The sequence below is a fragment of the Balaenoptera acutorostrata genome, chromosome 14 (genome assembly GCF_949987535.1).
Source record: "Balaenoptera acutorostrata chromosome 14, mBalAcu1.1, whole genome shotgun sequence".
Taxonomy (NCBI): Eukaryota; Metazoa; Chordata; class Mammalia; order Artiodactyla; family Balaenopteridae; genus Balaenoptera; species Balaenoptera acutorostrata.
The window spans coordinates 40103398-40119053 of record NC_080077.1 but is presented as its reverse complement, the minus strand read 5'-3'; the positions used below and the strand labels follow the sequence as shown (position 1 = coordinate 40119053).

The 15656-nt window shown below is 36.0% G+C and overlaps 1 protein-coding gene across 2 annotated transcripts in view; it reads left to right on the top strand.

The window, feature by feature from the left end:
- The window catches only part of HSF2 (heat shock transcription factor 2), a 38744-nt gene that overhangs the window by 3308 nt on the left and 19780 nt on the right, over positions 1 to 15656 (top strand). For both annotated transcript variants that reach the window (XM_057527971.1, XM_057527972.1), the window contains exons 2-4: positions 12277 to 12385; positions 12560 to 12687; positions 13544 to 13668. In XM_057527971.1, the coding sequence (XP_057383954.1) occupies positions 12277 to 12385; positions 12560 to 12687; positions 13544 to 13668 (362 nt within the window). The remainder of the gene's footprint in view (positions 1 to 12276; positions 12386 to 12559; positions 12688 to 13543; positions 13669 to 15656) is intronic.

Genomic DNA, 15656 nt, shown 5'->3' with positions numbered 1-15656 from the left:
TGATCGTAAGGAACAGCCTTTACTGTTACTGATATATGATACTCAGTGTATGTTAAAGTGAAGCAATATTAAAAAAAGAAAGAACTGTAAAGTCACTGTTTTACCAGTGTTACTGCCTTTGTCTCAGTTCTTCAGGTTGCTTGAGAATACCAAGAAGGGATTTCCACTAAAGACTTCATACCCATCTGTTCCACCTTTTTGTGCCCTATGGCAGTCTCTACTTCCCTATCCATCTCAAGTCAGCAGAGACAAATCAGGAAACAGGAGGGAAAGGGAGCAAAACCAGAATTTGTCCAGTGTTTTCTAGCTGTTTTGGATGAATTTGAACAGTAGATCTTTAGACTTGCCAGTGTTATGGTATTGTTTTGAATTTCCCAGCAGTACTCTCAAGTGAAAACAAGAAAGGGCACAAATGTGGCAGAATAGGGGTTAAATCCACTTTAGATGGACCTACAGAAAAGTTGACTGATTCACAGACAAGTTTTTTTTTTTTTTTTTTTTATAAATTTATTTATTTATTTATTTTTGGCTGTGTTGGGTCTTTGTTTCTGTGCGAGGGCTTTCTCTAGTTGTGGCGAGCGGGGGCCACTCTTCATCGCGGTGCGCGGGCCTCTCGCTATCGCGGCCTCTCTTGTTGCGGAGCACAGGCTCCAGACACGCAGGCTCAGTAGTTGTGGCTCACGGGCCCAGTTGCTCCGCGGCATGTGGGATCTTCCCAGACCAGGGCTCGAACCCGTGTCCCCTGCGTTGGCAGGCAGATGCTCAACCACTGCACCACCAGGGAAGCCCGACAAGTATTTTTTATTTGTATACGTAAGAGAAAGAGCTAGAGACTCACAAGGAATGGTTGGTAAACATTAAGAAATTATAGACTGGTTGTTTAAAAAAGAGATTTCTATTTTGGAAACTGTTTTAAAGTAATGGGGCTGAAGTATTAGATTATTATTAAGAGTATTTTGGACGTTTATAACCAAGAGTACCAGTTTGAGCAGAAACAATTACTATTTGGAAGCTTGCTAACATTTATGGGTTAGGCCTAAAGAGAAGCTACCATCCTTCTCACCCTACTGAGTAATAGTGGCTTTTTGTCCCTTATAAAATGCATAGGGAGAGTTCTGTGTTGCAGTGCTTAAGCTTCACAGGTTTAAACAGCAGTAAGGTAGAAATTTTGCACTCAAAGAAGTTATTTACTAATTTTGAAGTAGAGACTGAAGGAATACCATAAGCAGAGACACAGAACGATATTAGTGAGTTAGGGTTGTGTGTGTTTGAGAGAAAGAGCAATATAAACAAGAGGCATTCATCTTCTCATTTGATATATATAATCCAAGAGTTGAAATTCTAAAAATATAATTTGGTCCACTGTGATCAAAGACTCATTTATTGTCACTCACAAATAGTTGTGACTCTGTTACAACCAGACAGTGTGCTAGGTAGTAGGAATTCATTCAGTAGTTAACAAAATAGCTGCCTTCATAGATCTTACATTTTAGTGAAGGATACTGATAATTAAGAAGTAAGCAAACACAAATAATATAATTTCAGTTAGTGATAAGTAACAAAATAAAGCAGGGTAAAGAGAGAGTGCAATTAGGAGACAGAAATCACACAGTATTTTGAACAGAGAAAGTTTAATAGGATAACTATATCAGGAGAATTGGGGTAAAGAAAACTCTAAAGAAGATAGGAATAGCAGTTATAAGAAGCAACCATCACTGGTAGGCCTAAGAGCGAGTGCCCAAGTAAGAGCCCTTCCCCGAAGTCTAAGACCTTGTTGGAGAGAGAATGACCATATCTCACTGAATGGCAAAGACTTCACTGATGCCACACTAGTGAGACTTACTAGAAATCCATCCTTCAGAACTTGCCGGGAAATATGCTTTCTAGGGCAGGGGTTGGCAGATTATGGCCTGTGGGCCAACCATGTGTTTTAAAAGTAAAGTTTATTTGGAATATAGCCATGCTCAGTCTACTTACATATTGTCTGTAGTTGCTTTCTTGCTACAGGGGCAGAGTTACGACCTTATGACCTGCAAGCCTAAAATATTTATTGTCTAACCCTTTAAGAACATGTTTGTTAACCTGTGCTCTAGGGTACCCTAGAAAGCTATTCATGGAGAGATGCCTGGCCAGAGATACTCTGATTTGAACCCTCCCAAAGGAGAGGGAGTGTTGGGGGAAGCTGCTGGCCTTAGGGTGCTGCTGCCTTCTGTGCACTGCAAGAGCTAGGTGCTGGAGAACCTTCCTGCACAGCAGGAACCTGCCAAGGACACACTGGAACCAGGAAGGGTAATCCCTTCCTCTTGTAATATCTCTCTAGTATCTCCCATGACAAAGCTTAACACCGTGCTCGTGCTCGAAAAGAAAGATAGTTAAGACTCCGGCTCCATATTTGCAGAGCAGACATTGAAGAATGAATTTGGCGCAGTAAGTTCATAACTAGCATGTAAAATGACTGGAATCTGTTGTATTTTAGGTAGAGTGACGATGAAGCCTCTTTGGGGAGGTGATATGTGAGCAGAGATCTGAATGATTAGAAAAGATGGGTCTGGCAAAGGGGAATGGAAAATGTAAAGGCCTTGAGCATAGCATGTTCATATGATTGCAGAAGCCCCATGTGGTTGGATTATCTTTAGATAACATGAGAGTGAGGTCAGAGAGGTAGGCAGAAGCAGATGGTATAGGGCCTTAGGGCATGGTAAGGAGATTGGAATTGAGGGAACTAGTTAGAAGACTATCACAGTTTTCCACTATGGGATTGAAAATAGCGTGGCTGAGACTAGGGTAATAGCAGTGGAGGTGGTGAGCAGCAGATGTAATATCTACTTTGAAGGCAAGGTCACGGATCTTAATGATAAATTTTCTGGAGTTGGAGGAGAGATAGAAAAGAATTAGAATGACTCATGTATTTGGCCTGAGCAACGGATGGATGATGGTGCCATTTGCTGAGATGCGGGAAGATTCGGAAAAGTGCAGGTGGGGATTCTGTTTGGCCATGTTAACTTTGAGATTACAAATGGATCGCTAGTATTACTTCAGACATGTTTTGTTTTGCTTGCATTTCACTGACCACACGTGATCATACGACCACACCTTATCTCAAAGGAGCTGGGGAAGTGCAGTGCTGGAAAGGAGAACAGCATGAATGACTTCTGTACTCCAAGACCTTCAAGTGGCAATGTTGAGTAGGTTATTTAGATGATGTAACACTCTGGCATTCAAGGTGGAGTTTGGAGCTTGTGAGTGGTAAAGCCATGGGACTGGATGAGATCATCCAGGGAGACAGATGAAGATACAAGGACCTGCAAGATAGGGTATTCTAATATTTAGAGGGTATGAAGACAAGAAAAAGCCAGCAAGAGAGATTGAGAAGGAACAGTGAGAAAGGAGAAAACACAAGGGAGTGAGGTCATATAAGTTAATGGAAGAAAATGGTTCAAGAAAGAGATGATCAACCATGTCAAATGCTGTTTTGACTTTTCTTATACACCTCTTCTGGTGTATATAAGCAAAAATTTCTCTAAGGTAGTTACACCTACATTGAAGAGTAGAATTTCTGGAAAATAAGGTAAGACATGCTCAACCTCAAGATTAAATTATTTTCCAAAGAAGTCAAATCAGCTTGTACTCCTTTTAGCCATGCATGAGATTTCCCATTAATTTGTCTCTTCAAAACTTGATATTCTCATTCTTCTGAGTTTTTACCAATCTAGTGGATATAAAATATTATCTCAGTGAGGTCTTAATTTATATTTCCCTCATAATTAATGTGTTCAAACACTTTTTCATATTTATTGGCCATTTGTGTTTCGTATTCTATGAAATGTTTGACCATTTTTCTATTGGGTGATTTATCTTTTATTATTTGTAGGAATTACTCGTAATTCTGCATCTTTTTGGATGTATGTGTTGCCTCTGTCGTCTCCTAGTTGTGGCTTTTTTTTTTACTTTCTTTTGATGAGTATAAGTTCTTAATTTTAGTATAATTTAATAGATCAGCCTTTTTTGTGGTTCATGTTCTTTGTTTCTTCAGGATGTTTTTGCTTTCCTACCCCAAGGAGAGAAAAATACTTTTCCATCTCTTTTTTTTTTTTTCTTCTGAAAGTTTTAAAGGTTTGAATTTTATATCTAAATCTTTAATTCACTGGAATTGATTTTTGTGTGTGGTATAAGGGATCCTGTTTCATTGTTTTCCATATTTAGTTGTTTTAGCCTCTTTATTGAACAGTTTCTTCTTCCTCTAGTGATTTGTGTTGCTACCTCTGTCTTATAAGCAAAATTATATGTAGATTGTGTTTTTGTGTCTAGGTTCTCTATTCTGTTCCACTGGATAATTTATCCTTTTTCCTGTATCACATGTCTTAATTACTGTAGCTCTGTAAAGCTTTTTGGGAGGGCAACCTAGTGTTCAGGAGTGCCTTGACTACTATTGGTCTTTGCTCTTCCATATATGTTTTAAAATCAAGTTCCATTAAAGAAAAAAAGCAAACCTATTAGGATTTTTTTAATTGCAATTGTACTGAAACTGTAAATCAGATTAGGGAAAATAGGTATCTTTATGATATGATATATTCATGGGAACAAGGCATTTTTCTAAATTCATTTTGTTATTTAATAAAGTTTTATATTTTTTGCAATTAGATCTTGCACAGCTTTGTTAGATTTTAGAGATATTTTAAATGATATCCTTTAATGAAAAATAATTGCTGTTGCTGGTAATTAGAAATACAAGTAACATTTGTATATGGATAATAAACCAGTGAGCTAATCATTTTACTGATTTGGATTCTCTAAGTGTACATCCATAGGTGTCTGGATATGGCAGTTTTGTTCTTATTTTCAGACCCTTATACCTTCTGTTTTCTTTTTTGCAGTGGCTAAGACACCTCAGGGTGTCAGATAGAAGCAGCGATCATGGGATCCCTTTTTCTTATTTTTAAAGGAAATGTTTTAAATATTTCCCCTTTAAGTTACTAGCTGTTAAAATTGAGAATTTTTTTTTTTTTTAAACAATTTTCTTATTTATTTATTTATTTATTTATTTTTGGCTGTGTTGGGTCTTCGGTTCGTGAGAGGGCTTTCTCCAGTTGCGGCAAGCGGGGGCCACTCTTCATCGCGGTGCGGGGACCGCTCTTCATCGCGGTGCGCGGGCCTTTCTCTATCGCGGCCCCTCCCGTCGCGGGGCACAGGCTCCAGACGCGCAGGCTCAGCAATTGTGGCTCACGGGCCCAGCTGCTCCGTGGCATGTGGGATCTTCCCAGACCAGGGCTCGAACCCGTGTCCCCTGCATTAGCAGGCAGATTCTCAACCACTGCGCCACCAGGGAAGCCCTAAAATTGAGAATTTTTAATTTGCCTTTTTGTTATTGATGACAAAATTAATTGGGTAGCTTAGAGGGGACAGAGCATGCCGGGATGGAGAATACAGGAAAAAGTTGATTTTGGAGTAGGATGATGGGTTTGAAATAGACAAGTGAGTGAGTCAAAGAACATTGTGTAAAAATGTTAACGATTGAAAAAATTCAAGTGGGAAATTTGAGATGGTCAGGGGCAGAGGTATAGTTGTGATAATCATTATACATAATAAAGTCAGTAATTAGAGAAATTGGTGTGGATGAGACTGCCTAAGGAAAGAGTATAAAAGGTATCATAATCAAGGATAGAAACTTAAAAAACCCACTACCTCTTGATAGCTGGAAGACAATTGAAAAGAAATATGAGAGATAGGAGACCCAATGTATAGTTTCAAAGGCATAAGAGCAGAGCATTTAAGAAGGGGAGTGTCAGAAGTGCCAAATGAAATGCCACAGAGAGGTGTAGGAAGATGAGGACTGAAAAGAGGGCATTGAATTTGGCATTTGGCATTTTAGAAAAAACAGTTTCAGTAGAGGCACAAAAACTGAAACCAAATTTTAGTGAGAGTAAATAGATGGCCCTGAATTGGAGAAGGGGGCTTTAAAATATTTGTTTGTCAAATTTTTCAGTGAATGAAAAGACAGATGGGATGGGTAGATTGAGAGGAAGTAAGGTAGAGGGAAAGTCCTTTTAAGATAGAAAAAGATGTATGCATTTTTAAATTTTAATAGCTACTACCTAATAACCAACAGTGGTTATTTTTAAACTTTAAAAATTTTGCCAATCTAATAAGTGAAAATCATTATTTTGCTGTACATTTTATTATGAATGAGATCCGATCTTCTAAATTTCACATTGGGTGTTGCATCTTACTGATTTGTTAGAAAAATTTTAATTAATGCAGTTAATCGTTTGTCATAAATGTTGGATATATTTTTATGTTAGTAAGCTTTCAACTTTATTGAATTTTTTAAATGTCTGTTGCCAGTTAAGTTTAAGTTCAGACACAAGTAATAGAAATCCAGACAACAATGGCTTAAACAAAATAGAGATGTACTGTATTTTTCTCTTACATCTGAAGATACTGAGTCACCTTCTCAACCTTTCAGCCATACTTAGTTCCTCTACTTCAGTAATTGCTGGAGCTCTAGCCGTTGGCTCCAGGTTCTGAGCAGGAATATGAGATGTAGGGGTTTGACACTTTGAGTCTTTTCCCTTTTAGAAGCTTTTGTGGAAGCTCCGCTCAATCCATTTTGCTTATATCTTGTTTGCCAGATGTGTTATTTGGCCACCTTTGCTTCTAAGAGGGACTGAGAAATGTATTTGTAGCATCAGACAAAATTGTGTTAGTAAGAAATTAGAGGAGCATCCATGTTGTTGCAAGTGGCAGGATCTCTTTTCTTTTTAAGGCTGAATGATGTTTCATTGGGTATGTATGTATAAAATATATCAATATATGTATAAAGTATGTATATATATATCTCACAATTTCTTTATCCATTCTTTCTTTGTTGGACATTTAGGTTGTTTCTGTGTCTTGGTTATTGTGAATAATGCTGCAGTGAACATAGGAGCACAGATATCTCTTAGAGATACTGATTTCATTTCCTTTGGGTATATACCCAGAAGAGGGCTGCTGGATCATATGGTAGTTCTATTTTTAACTTTTTGAGGAACCTTCATACCATTTTCCATAATGACATTACCAATTTACATTCCCACTGACAGTATACAAAGGTTCCCTTTTCTCTTCATCCCTCACCAACACTTGCTGGTTCGTTTTTTTGTTTTTTTAGGAATAGCCATCCTAAAAAGTATGAGGTGATATCTCATTGTGGTTTTGATTTGCATTTCCCTGGTGATCAGTGATGTTGAGCACCTCTTCACATACTTGTTGCCCATTTGTATGTATTCTTTGGGAAAATGTCTAATCGAATCCTTTGCCCATTTTTTAATTGGGTTGCATCTTTTTGCTGTTGAGTTGTGAGAGTTCCTTATGTATTTTAGATATTAATCCTTTATCAGATATGTATTTGCAAGTATTTTTATTCCATTAAGTTGTCTTTTCATTCTGTTGATTATTCTTTGCTGTGCAGAAGCTTTTTAGTTTGGTGAATTAGCTTGACTTGTAGTAGTCATTTCACTGTGCATGTGTGAATATATGTTAAATCATCATGTACACCTTAAATATATACAATTTTAGTTTTAAAAAATAAAAAAAGTAGAGAAATCTGAAGATAAGGTAGGCAGCTAGTAGTCTCCATGAATACATTTATTAATTTTTACCTGTATGACTTCTGGGGTTTTTTATGTGATGCTTTCAAAAGCTTGGTTATAAAGAGTGAGGTAGCTTTGAGTTAGCATTGAGCTTTTGTTTTTTCCTTCCAAATGGAAAGTTTATTAACTAATCCTTTTCCCTCCTAATTTTTCCTCCTGATTTGAATGCTGCCCTTACTTATTACCTATTAAATTCTCAAATAGATTTGCTGCTGCTTCTGTTCTCTCTAGTCTGTCCATTCAGCTATTTGAGTATCCCTTCTTTAGTACCAAACTCTTGTAGACACTATAATTCTGTTGTCTGTGTAAGGTAGGGTTAACACCTCTCTCTCCATTGTTTTCAGTATTTTCTTGCCTATTTGTTACATAATTTTTATGAAATGAACTTTAGTATCTAATATTTGGTTGTGTTAGCATCTATTCACCTTGTCTCCAAAAACTTTTTTTTAATTGAGAGAGAAGTCAATGCACTGGTTAACTTAATTAGACTTGACATCTTTACAACACTGTCTCTCTGTAGTTTAATATTTCCTTAAAGGTCTTGTGTAGTCTTAAAATTTATTTTTAGATACTTGATATTTTTCTGTTGGAGTTTTTTATTCCATTTTAGTTTTAGGTTTTTGTTGTAAAATACATATATCTTAAGATTAACCATTTTAACCATTTTTATGTGTACAGTTCAGTGACCTTAAGTACATTCACTTGTTATGCAGCCGTCACTACCATCCATCTCCAGAATGTTTTTCATTTTCCCAAACTGAAACTTCATACTCATTAGACAGTAATTTCCAATCCCCTCCTCCTTAGCCCCTGGTAACCATTCTACTTTCTGTCTTTTTGAAGTTGAGTATTCTAGATACCTCATATAAGTGGAATCATACAGTATTTGTCCTCTTGTGACTAGTCTAACTTAGCATAATGTCTTTAAGTTTCATCCACATTGTAGCATGTGTTCTTTCTTTTTAAGGGTGAATAATAGTCCATTGTATGTATGTACCACATTTTGTTAATCCATTCATCTGTCAGTGGACGTTTGGGTTGCTTCCATCTTCTGGCTATTGTGCATAATACTGCTGTGAACATCGGTGTACAAATATCTTTTTGAGCCCCTGCTTTTAATTCTTCTGGATCTATATGTAGAATTTTAGGATCATTTAGTCATTATGTGTTTAATTTTTTGAGGAACGACTGTATTGTTTTCCATAGCAGCTGCACTATTTTATATTCCCACCGGCAGTGCAAAAGGGTTCCAGTTTCTCCACATCCTGACCAATACTTATTTTTTGGGTTTTTGTATTTTTTTTTAATAGCCATCTTAATGAGTGAAGTGATATCTCATTGTGGTTTTGCTTTTTATTTCCCTAATGATTAGTGATGCTAGGCATCTTATGTGTTTATTGAACATTTGTGTATCTTTTTTGGGAAGAAATATCTATTCGAGTCCTTTGCCCTTTGCTAATCAGGTGGCTTGTTTTTCGTTGTTGTTGAGTTGAAGTTTTTTTTAATGTATGTTATGGGTATTAACCCCTTATCAGATGTATGATTTGCAAATATTTTCTCCGATTTTGTGGGTTACCCTTTCACTCTCTTGATAGTGTTCTTTATGCAAAAGTTTTTAAGTTTGAGGTAGCCTCAGCCTCATTTGTGTGTTTTTGCTTTTGTTGCCTGTGCTTTTGGCGTTATCCAAGAAATTTTTGCCAAATCCGTTGTCATGAAGCTTTTCCCCCTTGTGTTTTCTTCTAAGACTTTTATAGTTTTAGCTGTCACGTTTAAGCCTTTGATCTGTTTTGAGTTGATTTTTGTATATGGTATAAGGTAAGGAGTCAACTTCATTCTTTTGCATGTGAGTATCCAGTTTTACCAGCATTGTTTGTTGCAAAGGCTGTTCTTTTTCCGTTGAATTGTCTTTTTTTTTGGCTGAGTTGGGTTTTCGTTGCTGCGCGCGGGCTTTCTCTAGTTGCGGCGAGCAGGGGCTACTCTTCGTTGCAGTGCGCGGGCTTCTCGTTGCAGAGCACGGGCTCTAGGCGTGCAGGCTTCGGTAGTTGTGGTACGCGGGCTCAGTAGTTGTGGCTCGTGGGCTCTAGAGCGCAGGCTCAGTAGTTGTGGCGCGTGGACTTAGTTGCTCCACGGCATGTGGGATCTTCTGGACCAGGGCTCAAACCCATGTCCCCTGCATTGGCAGGTGGATTCTTAACCACTGCGCCACCAGGGAAGTCCCTCCATTGAATTGTCTTGGCATCCTTGTCAAAAATTCTTGGACTGTATATATGAGGGTTCATTCCTGGGTTCTCTATTCTGTTCCATTGATTGGTCTGTTTTTATGTCACTACCATATTATTTTGATTATTTTAGAAGGAAATTTCAAATTGTTTATTTTTTATATGGAAATACACTAGTGACTATTTTTTTAATTCTTATTTTATATTGGAGCATAGTTGATTAACCATGTGTTAGTTTCAGGTGTACAGCAAAGTGATTCAGTTATACGTGTGTCTATTCTTCTTCAATTTCTTTTCCCATTTATGTTGTTACATAATATTGAGTATAGTTTTCTGTGCTATACAGTAGGTTCTTGTTGGTTATCTATTTTAAATATAGTAGTGTGTACATGTCAATCCCCAAATCCCAATCTATCCCTTGCCTCCCACCCTTCCCCCGGTAACCATAAATTTGTTCCCTGAGTCTGTGAGTTTGTTTCTGTTTTGAAAATAAGTTCATTTGTATCTTTTTTTTTTTTTGGATTCTGCATATAAGCAATATTGTATGATATTTGTCTGACTTACTTTACTTAGTATAGTAATCTCAGGGTCCATCCATGTTGCTGCAAATGGCGTTATTTCATTCTTTTTGATGGCTGAGTAATATTCCATTGGGTATATGTACCACATTTTCTTTATCCATTCATCTGTCGATGGACATTTAGGTTGCTTCCATGTCTTGGCTATTGTAAACAGTGCTGCAGTGAACATTGGGGTGCATGTAATCCTTTCAAACCATGTTTTCTTCTGGATATATACCCAGGAATGGGATTGCTGGATCATATTGTAGCTCTATTTTTAGTTTTTTAGGGGACCTTCATAGTTTCCCGTAGTGGGTGAACCAATTTACATTCCCACCAACAGTGTAGGAGGCTTCCTTTTGATCCACACTCTCTCCAGCATTTATTGTTTGTAGGTTTTTTGATGATCGTTGTTCTGACTGGTGTGAGGTGATATCGTCTGCCCATTTTTTGATTGAGTTGCTTGTTTTTTTGATACTGAGCCCCATGAGCTGTTTGTAAATTTTGGAGTTTGCAAATATTTTCTCCCGTTCTTTGGTTTGTCTTTTTGTTTTGTCTGTGGTTTTCTTTGCTGTGCAGAGGAATTTAATTAGGTCCCATTTGTTTATTTTTGGTTTTATTTCCATTACTCTAGGAGATGGCTTGAAAAAGATATTGTTGTGATTTATGTCAAGTGTTCTGCCTATGTTTTCTCTAAAAGTTTTATAGTATCTGGTCTTACATTTAGGTCTTTAATCCATTTAGAGTTTATTTTTGTGTATGGTTTTAAAGAGTATACTAATTTCATTTTTTTTTACAGGTAGCTGTCCAGTTTTCCCAGCACCATTTATTGAAGAGACTGTCTTTCCTGTATTGTATAGTCTTGTTTCCTATGTTGTAGATTAATTGACCATAGGTACATGGGTTTATTTCTGGGCTTTTCTGTCCTGTTCCATTGATCTATATTTCTGTTATTTTGCCAGTACCATACCATTTTGATAACTGTAGCTTTGTAGTATAGTCTGAAATCAAGGGGCCTGATTCCTCCAGCTTCATTTTTTCTTTCTCAAGATTGCTTTGGTTATTCAGGGTCTTTTGTGTCTCCACACAGATTTTAAGATTTTTTTGTTCTAGTTCTGTGAATAACGCCATTGGTAATTTGATAGGGATTGCATTGAATCTGTAGATTGTCTTGGGTAGTATAGTCATTTTGACAATATTGATTCTTCCAATTTAAGAATATGTTATATCTTTTCATCTGTGTCATCTTTGATTTCTTTCATGAACGTCTTCCAGTTTTCAGAGTACAGGTCTTTTGTCTCCTTAGGTAGGTTTATTTCTATGTATTTTATTCTTTTTGTTGCAGTGGTAAATGGGATTTTTAAAAAATTTTTCTTTCTGAACTTTCGTTATTAGTGTGTTAATTAGTAGCTAGATATCTTACTGAATTCTCTTGTGGTTTTTCAGTTGATTGTACAAAGATATAATTATGTTTATTGATAAAATATGACTTTCAAATTTTATCTTATTTTTGTCTTAATTGCATTGGCTTTAAAACATTGTTAAGTAATTATACTAGTTACATACTGTATTTTATTTGTTTTTGATTAGAAGAATGGAAATCTTTCTAATATTTAACTATAAAGTTTGATGCAGCTTTTGGTTTGATACATACTCCTAAACTTTTGAGATTGACATCAGAAAGTTTAATTGCAGTTTGGAGCTTAATTGAAATTTGTAACTTAATTGCAGTTTGTTTTTGCTGCTATTAACAGGAATAAAATGATGGTCTGAAGGTGTCATGGAAGGACTGCCAAGTTTTGGGGTTCATATGTATCACCTAATTTCAGAGGATCTTAACTAATTGACGTTTTCAATTTTTTTCAGAATGGCCAAAGTTTTCTGGTTTTGGATGAACAAAGATTTGCAAAAGAAATTCTTCCCAAATATTTCAAGCACAATAACATGGCAAGTTTTGTGAGGCAACTAAATATGTGTAAGTATGGACAGCAGTTTAATTGGAGTACTGTCATCAGTCACTGATTAAACCATTTCCCCCATTAGGTTGATAAAGGAAAATATATTCCATAGAAGCACCATTAATTTTTAAAGCTTTTACTTTTGTCTATTTAAAATTTTATTCAAAATCTGAATTTTGAATCTTTTTCAGATGGTTTTCGTAAAGTAGTACATATTGACTCTGGAATTGTGAAGCAAGAACGAGATGGTCCTGTTGAATTTCAGCATCCTTACTTCAAACAAGGCCAGGATGACTTGTTGGAGAACATTAAAAGGAAGGTGAGCTATTGTTAACATGATTTAATTAGGGCATTAACATGTAGTATACTTGGCCAAGACATATTTCATTTGTTGAAATTAAGAAGGTACTGAAATACACAGGTTTTCTTGTTGGGACAACTTAAACTAATAAAGCTTTAATTATTTTGTCCTCTATTTTTTTTTTTCCTCTGCGCTCAACTGTATGGAGGGCTCAGTCTTTAAACACTTTTTAGAGGAAAGGAAATGTTTACATTCTGACTTAGGATAAGGAGTCATCTATATTGTGATGGCTCACTCCTTATAATTTAGCTTAAAAAACATAAGTTCCTACTAGAAAGTCAGCTGTCTGGAGGGCCTTTTTTTTTAGTTCACTGCTGAATATCTAGTGCTCAGAATAAGTCCCTTATATATAGTAGGAATTTAATAATACATTTTTGAATGGATGATATGTTTTGCTGAAATAAGATATTTTGACTAAATTCACAAGGTGGGGTGGGGGGCGGTAAAAGGGTAGTGGGCCATGAAAGAACATGGTCTTAGCGTGCAACTATTCTACATAAATTTAATTAAAAGTGGAATGCAATAATAAATAGGCTTGGGGAAATTACAGGGAATTTGACAGAAGGAAATGAAAACAAAAAAAAAGCCCTTAAGTTGCTCCTGCTCATGGAAACTTTTCCACATTAAAAATATATAAATAAACTGATTATTCCTTATCCTCTCTTTGAGCTATGAAGTCTATTCTTTTCCTGGGCTTTTGGAAGTAAATCTCACTTCCTGGACAGGCTACAAAAACATCTTATAACAGGGAAGTTTTGAATTATAATCATGGTGTTTAGTATTTGTTTAATTTCCTACATTTACTTTTTGAAAGGTTTCATCTGCAAAACCAGAAGAAAATAAAATTCGTCAGGAAGATTTAACAAAAATTATAAGTAGTGCTCAGAAGGTTCAAGTAAAACAAGAAACTATTGAGTCCAGGCTTTCTGAATTAAAAAGGTAAAGTATTATTTCCAAATACAATCCTAATATGGGGGTTGGTGTGTATGTGTGTGTTGAGGTTTGGAGGTTGGTGCTTTAAGTACCTAGATTACATTGTTGAAGCCAAGATCAAAAGCCTTTTTCTTAAGTATTGATTCCCTTTATTTTTTATTTGTAGCCATAGACTTTACCCCAATATTGTATTTTCATGATGGTGTCGAAAGAATATATAAACCTGGTCAGTCAAAACAATTTGATACACAAGTGTTACTGATGAAATAATAGATCATTAAGTTGGTGTAGGAAACTATGATTCTACTTAGGTTGACTTTCATATGTTTACGCACATATGAGGACCACAAGCCATACTACAGGGACTTCTCTGGACCCAGTGGTTAAGACTTCACCTTCCAGTGCCAGGGGTGTGGGTTCGATCCCTGGTTGGGGAGCTAAGATTCCACATGCCTCATGGCCAAAAAACATTAAAAAACAGAAGCAATATTGTAACAGATGCAATAAAGACTTTAAAATTAGTCCACATAAAAAAATCTTTAAAAAAAAAATACCACATACGTTACCTAACTTTTCTTTCATAGAAGTTTCTTAGGACATTTTCTATGTGGCCTATCTTTTAGGAAAAAGTAGGACACAAAAAATAGGGAAAAAAGGACACTAGAGACTTGTCCTACTTGATACTTACTTTACATAGACTTGGGAAAGTGATATTCAAACCTTTTATCTACAGAAAAGTGCTGTATTTTGTTTTAGTACAATTTTTGGCACCGTTATCCTAATGCCACAGTAACAACTTGTGTATAGAGTAGACCTATATTTCTCTTCTTAGTAAGTACTTGGAATTCTCACAGTAAATAGGCGCCAAGGTCTTAAGAGTAGTTATTTTATGTATTGTCTGTCCCATTTCAATTGTGGGACGTTAGTTTAGCTATTCTTAACTCAAGTATCTTCATTGAGAGTAACCTTGGACTTTGATTCCCTTTTTCAATAAGCCTTAATTTGAAGCTTGCTTGTTTTGCATGTTTTATTTAAGCACTTACGTTGGTTTACTCTATGTATCTTGTGTCTGTTGAAGTGCCCTTTGACCCAGTTCCTTGAATCTCAGGTTTAGCTTTTAAGGAATGGGATCCCAAATTCATCCTGTAAGTCTTAGTGGTAACCATTCTCCTACTTATCTTTAGTAGGCAGATGACAGTATCTTTATATTTCTGAGTCAGAAAAAGTACAGTAGTTATTCAGTAAGTATCAGAATCTTATTTTCTGTGCCCTCTATATTTAAATTCAGTCCCTTTTGTAATAGTTTGGATTGAGGAAGATGGCTTTTGTGTAAATTAACAAAAGAGCAAAAATTAGAGCATTTAATAGAGGAATTATCTTTCAGGCCTTCTCAAAATTATCATTGCTGCTAACATTTAATAACTGCAATTTCAATAGAAGGTGGTGAATGAAAGAAAAAAAAACTATTACTGCTGGGCATATAATTGGTTTGTCATGTATTTAGATATGCTTTTAAAAAAACACATTTTTTAATATGCTTTAAAAAAACCAAACATTTATATGCTTGTGTTTGAGACAGATCTTTAGACAGTTTTAGAGTCTTATAGACTTTAGCTCAACATCAATACTTAACCAAATTGTCTGTGTGATCTTGGGTAAGTCTTCTCAGTTCTCTGAGTCTGTCTTCTCATCTATAAAATAGAGAATTCCTTTCTTGACAGATTTTAGAGAAGTTTAAGTAATACACATAAAATGTTTAGAATAGTGCCTGGCATAGCAAGTGTTGGGTAAATGTCATTTCCCCTTTAAGAATCGTTTCCTAAGCACAAGTCCTGAATTCACATGGTAGCCATAGTTGAAAAGTTAGCTTATTTTTTAAACAAGAAGTAATGAAGCAGATTGTCAGAGGAGTAAATGGCCTACTATGTATGGATGTAAGCATAAATCTTAAGTTTTTGTGCATACATTGCCATGAGTAGAAGATACTACAGTTA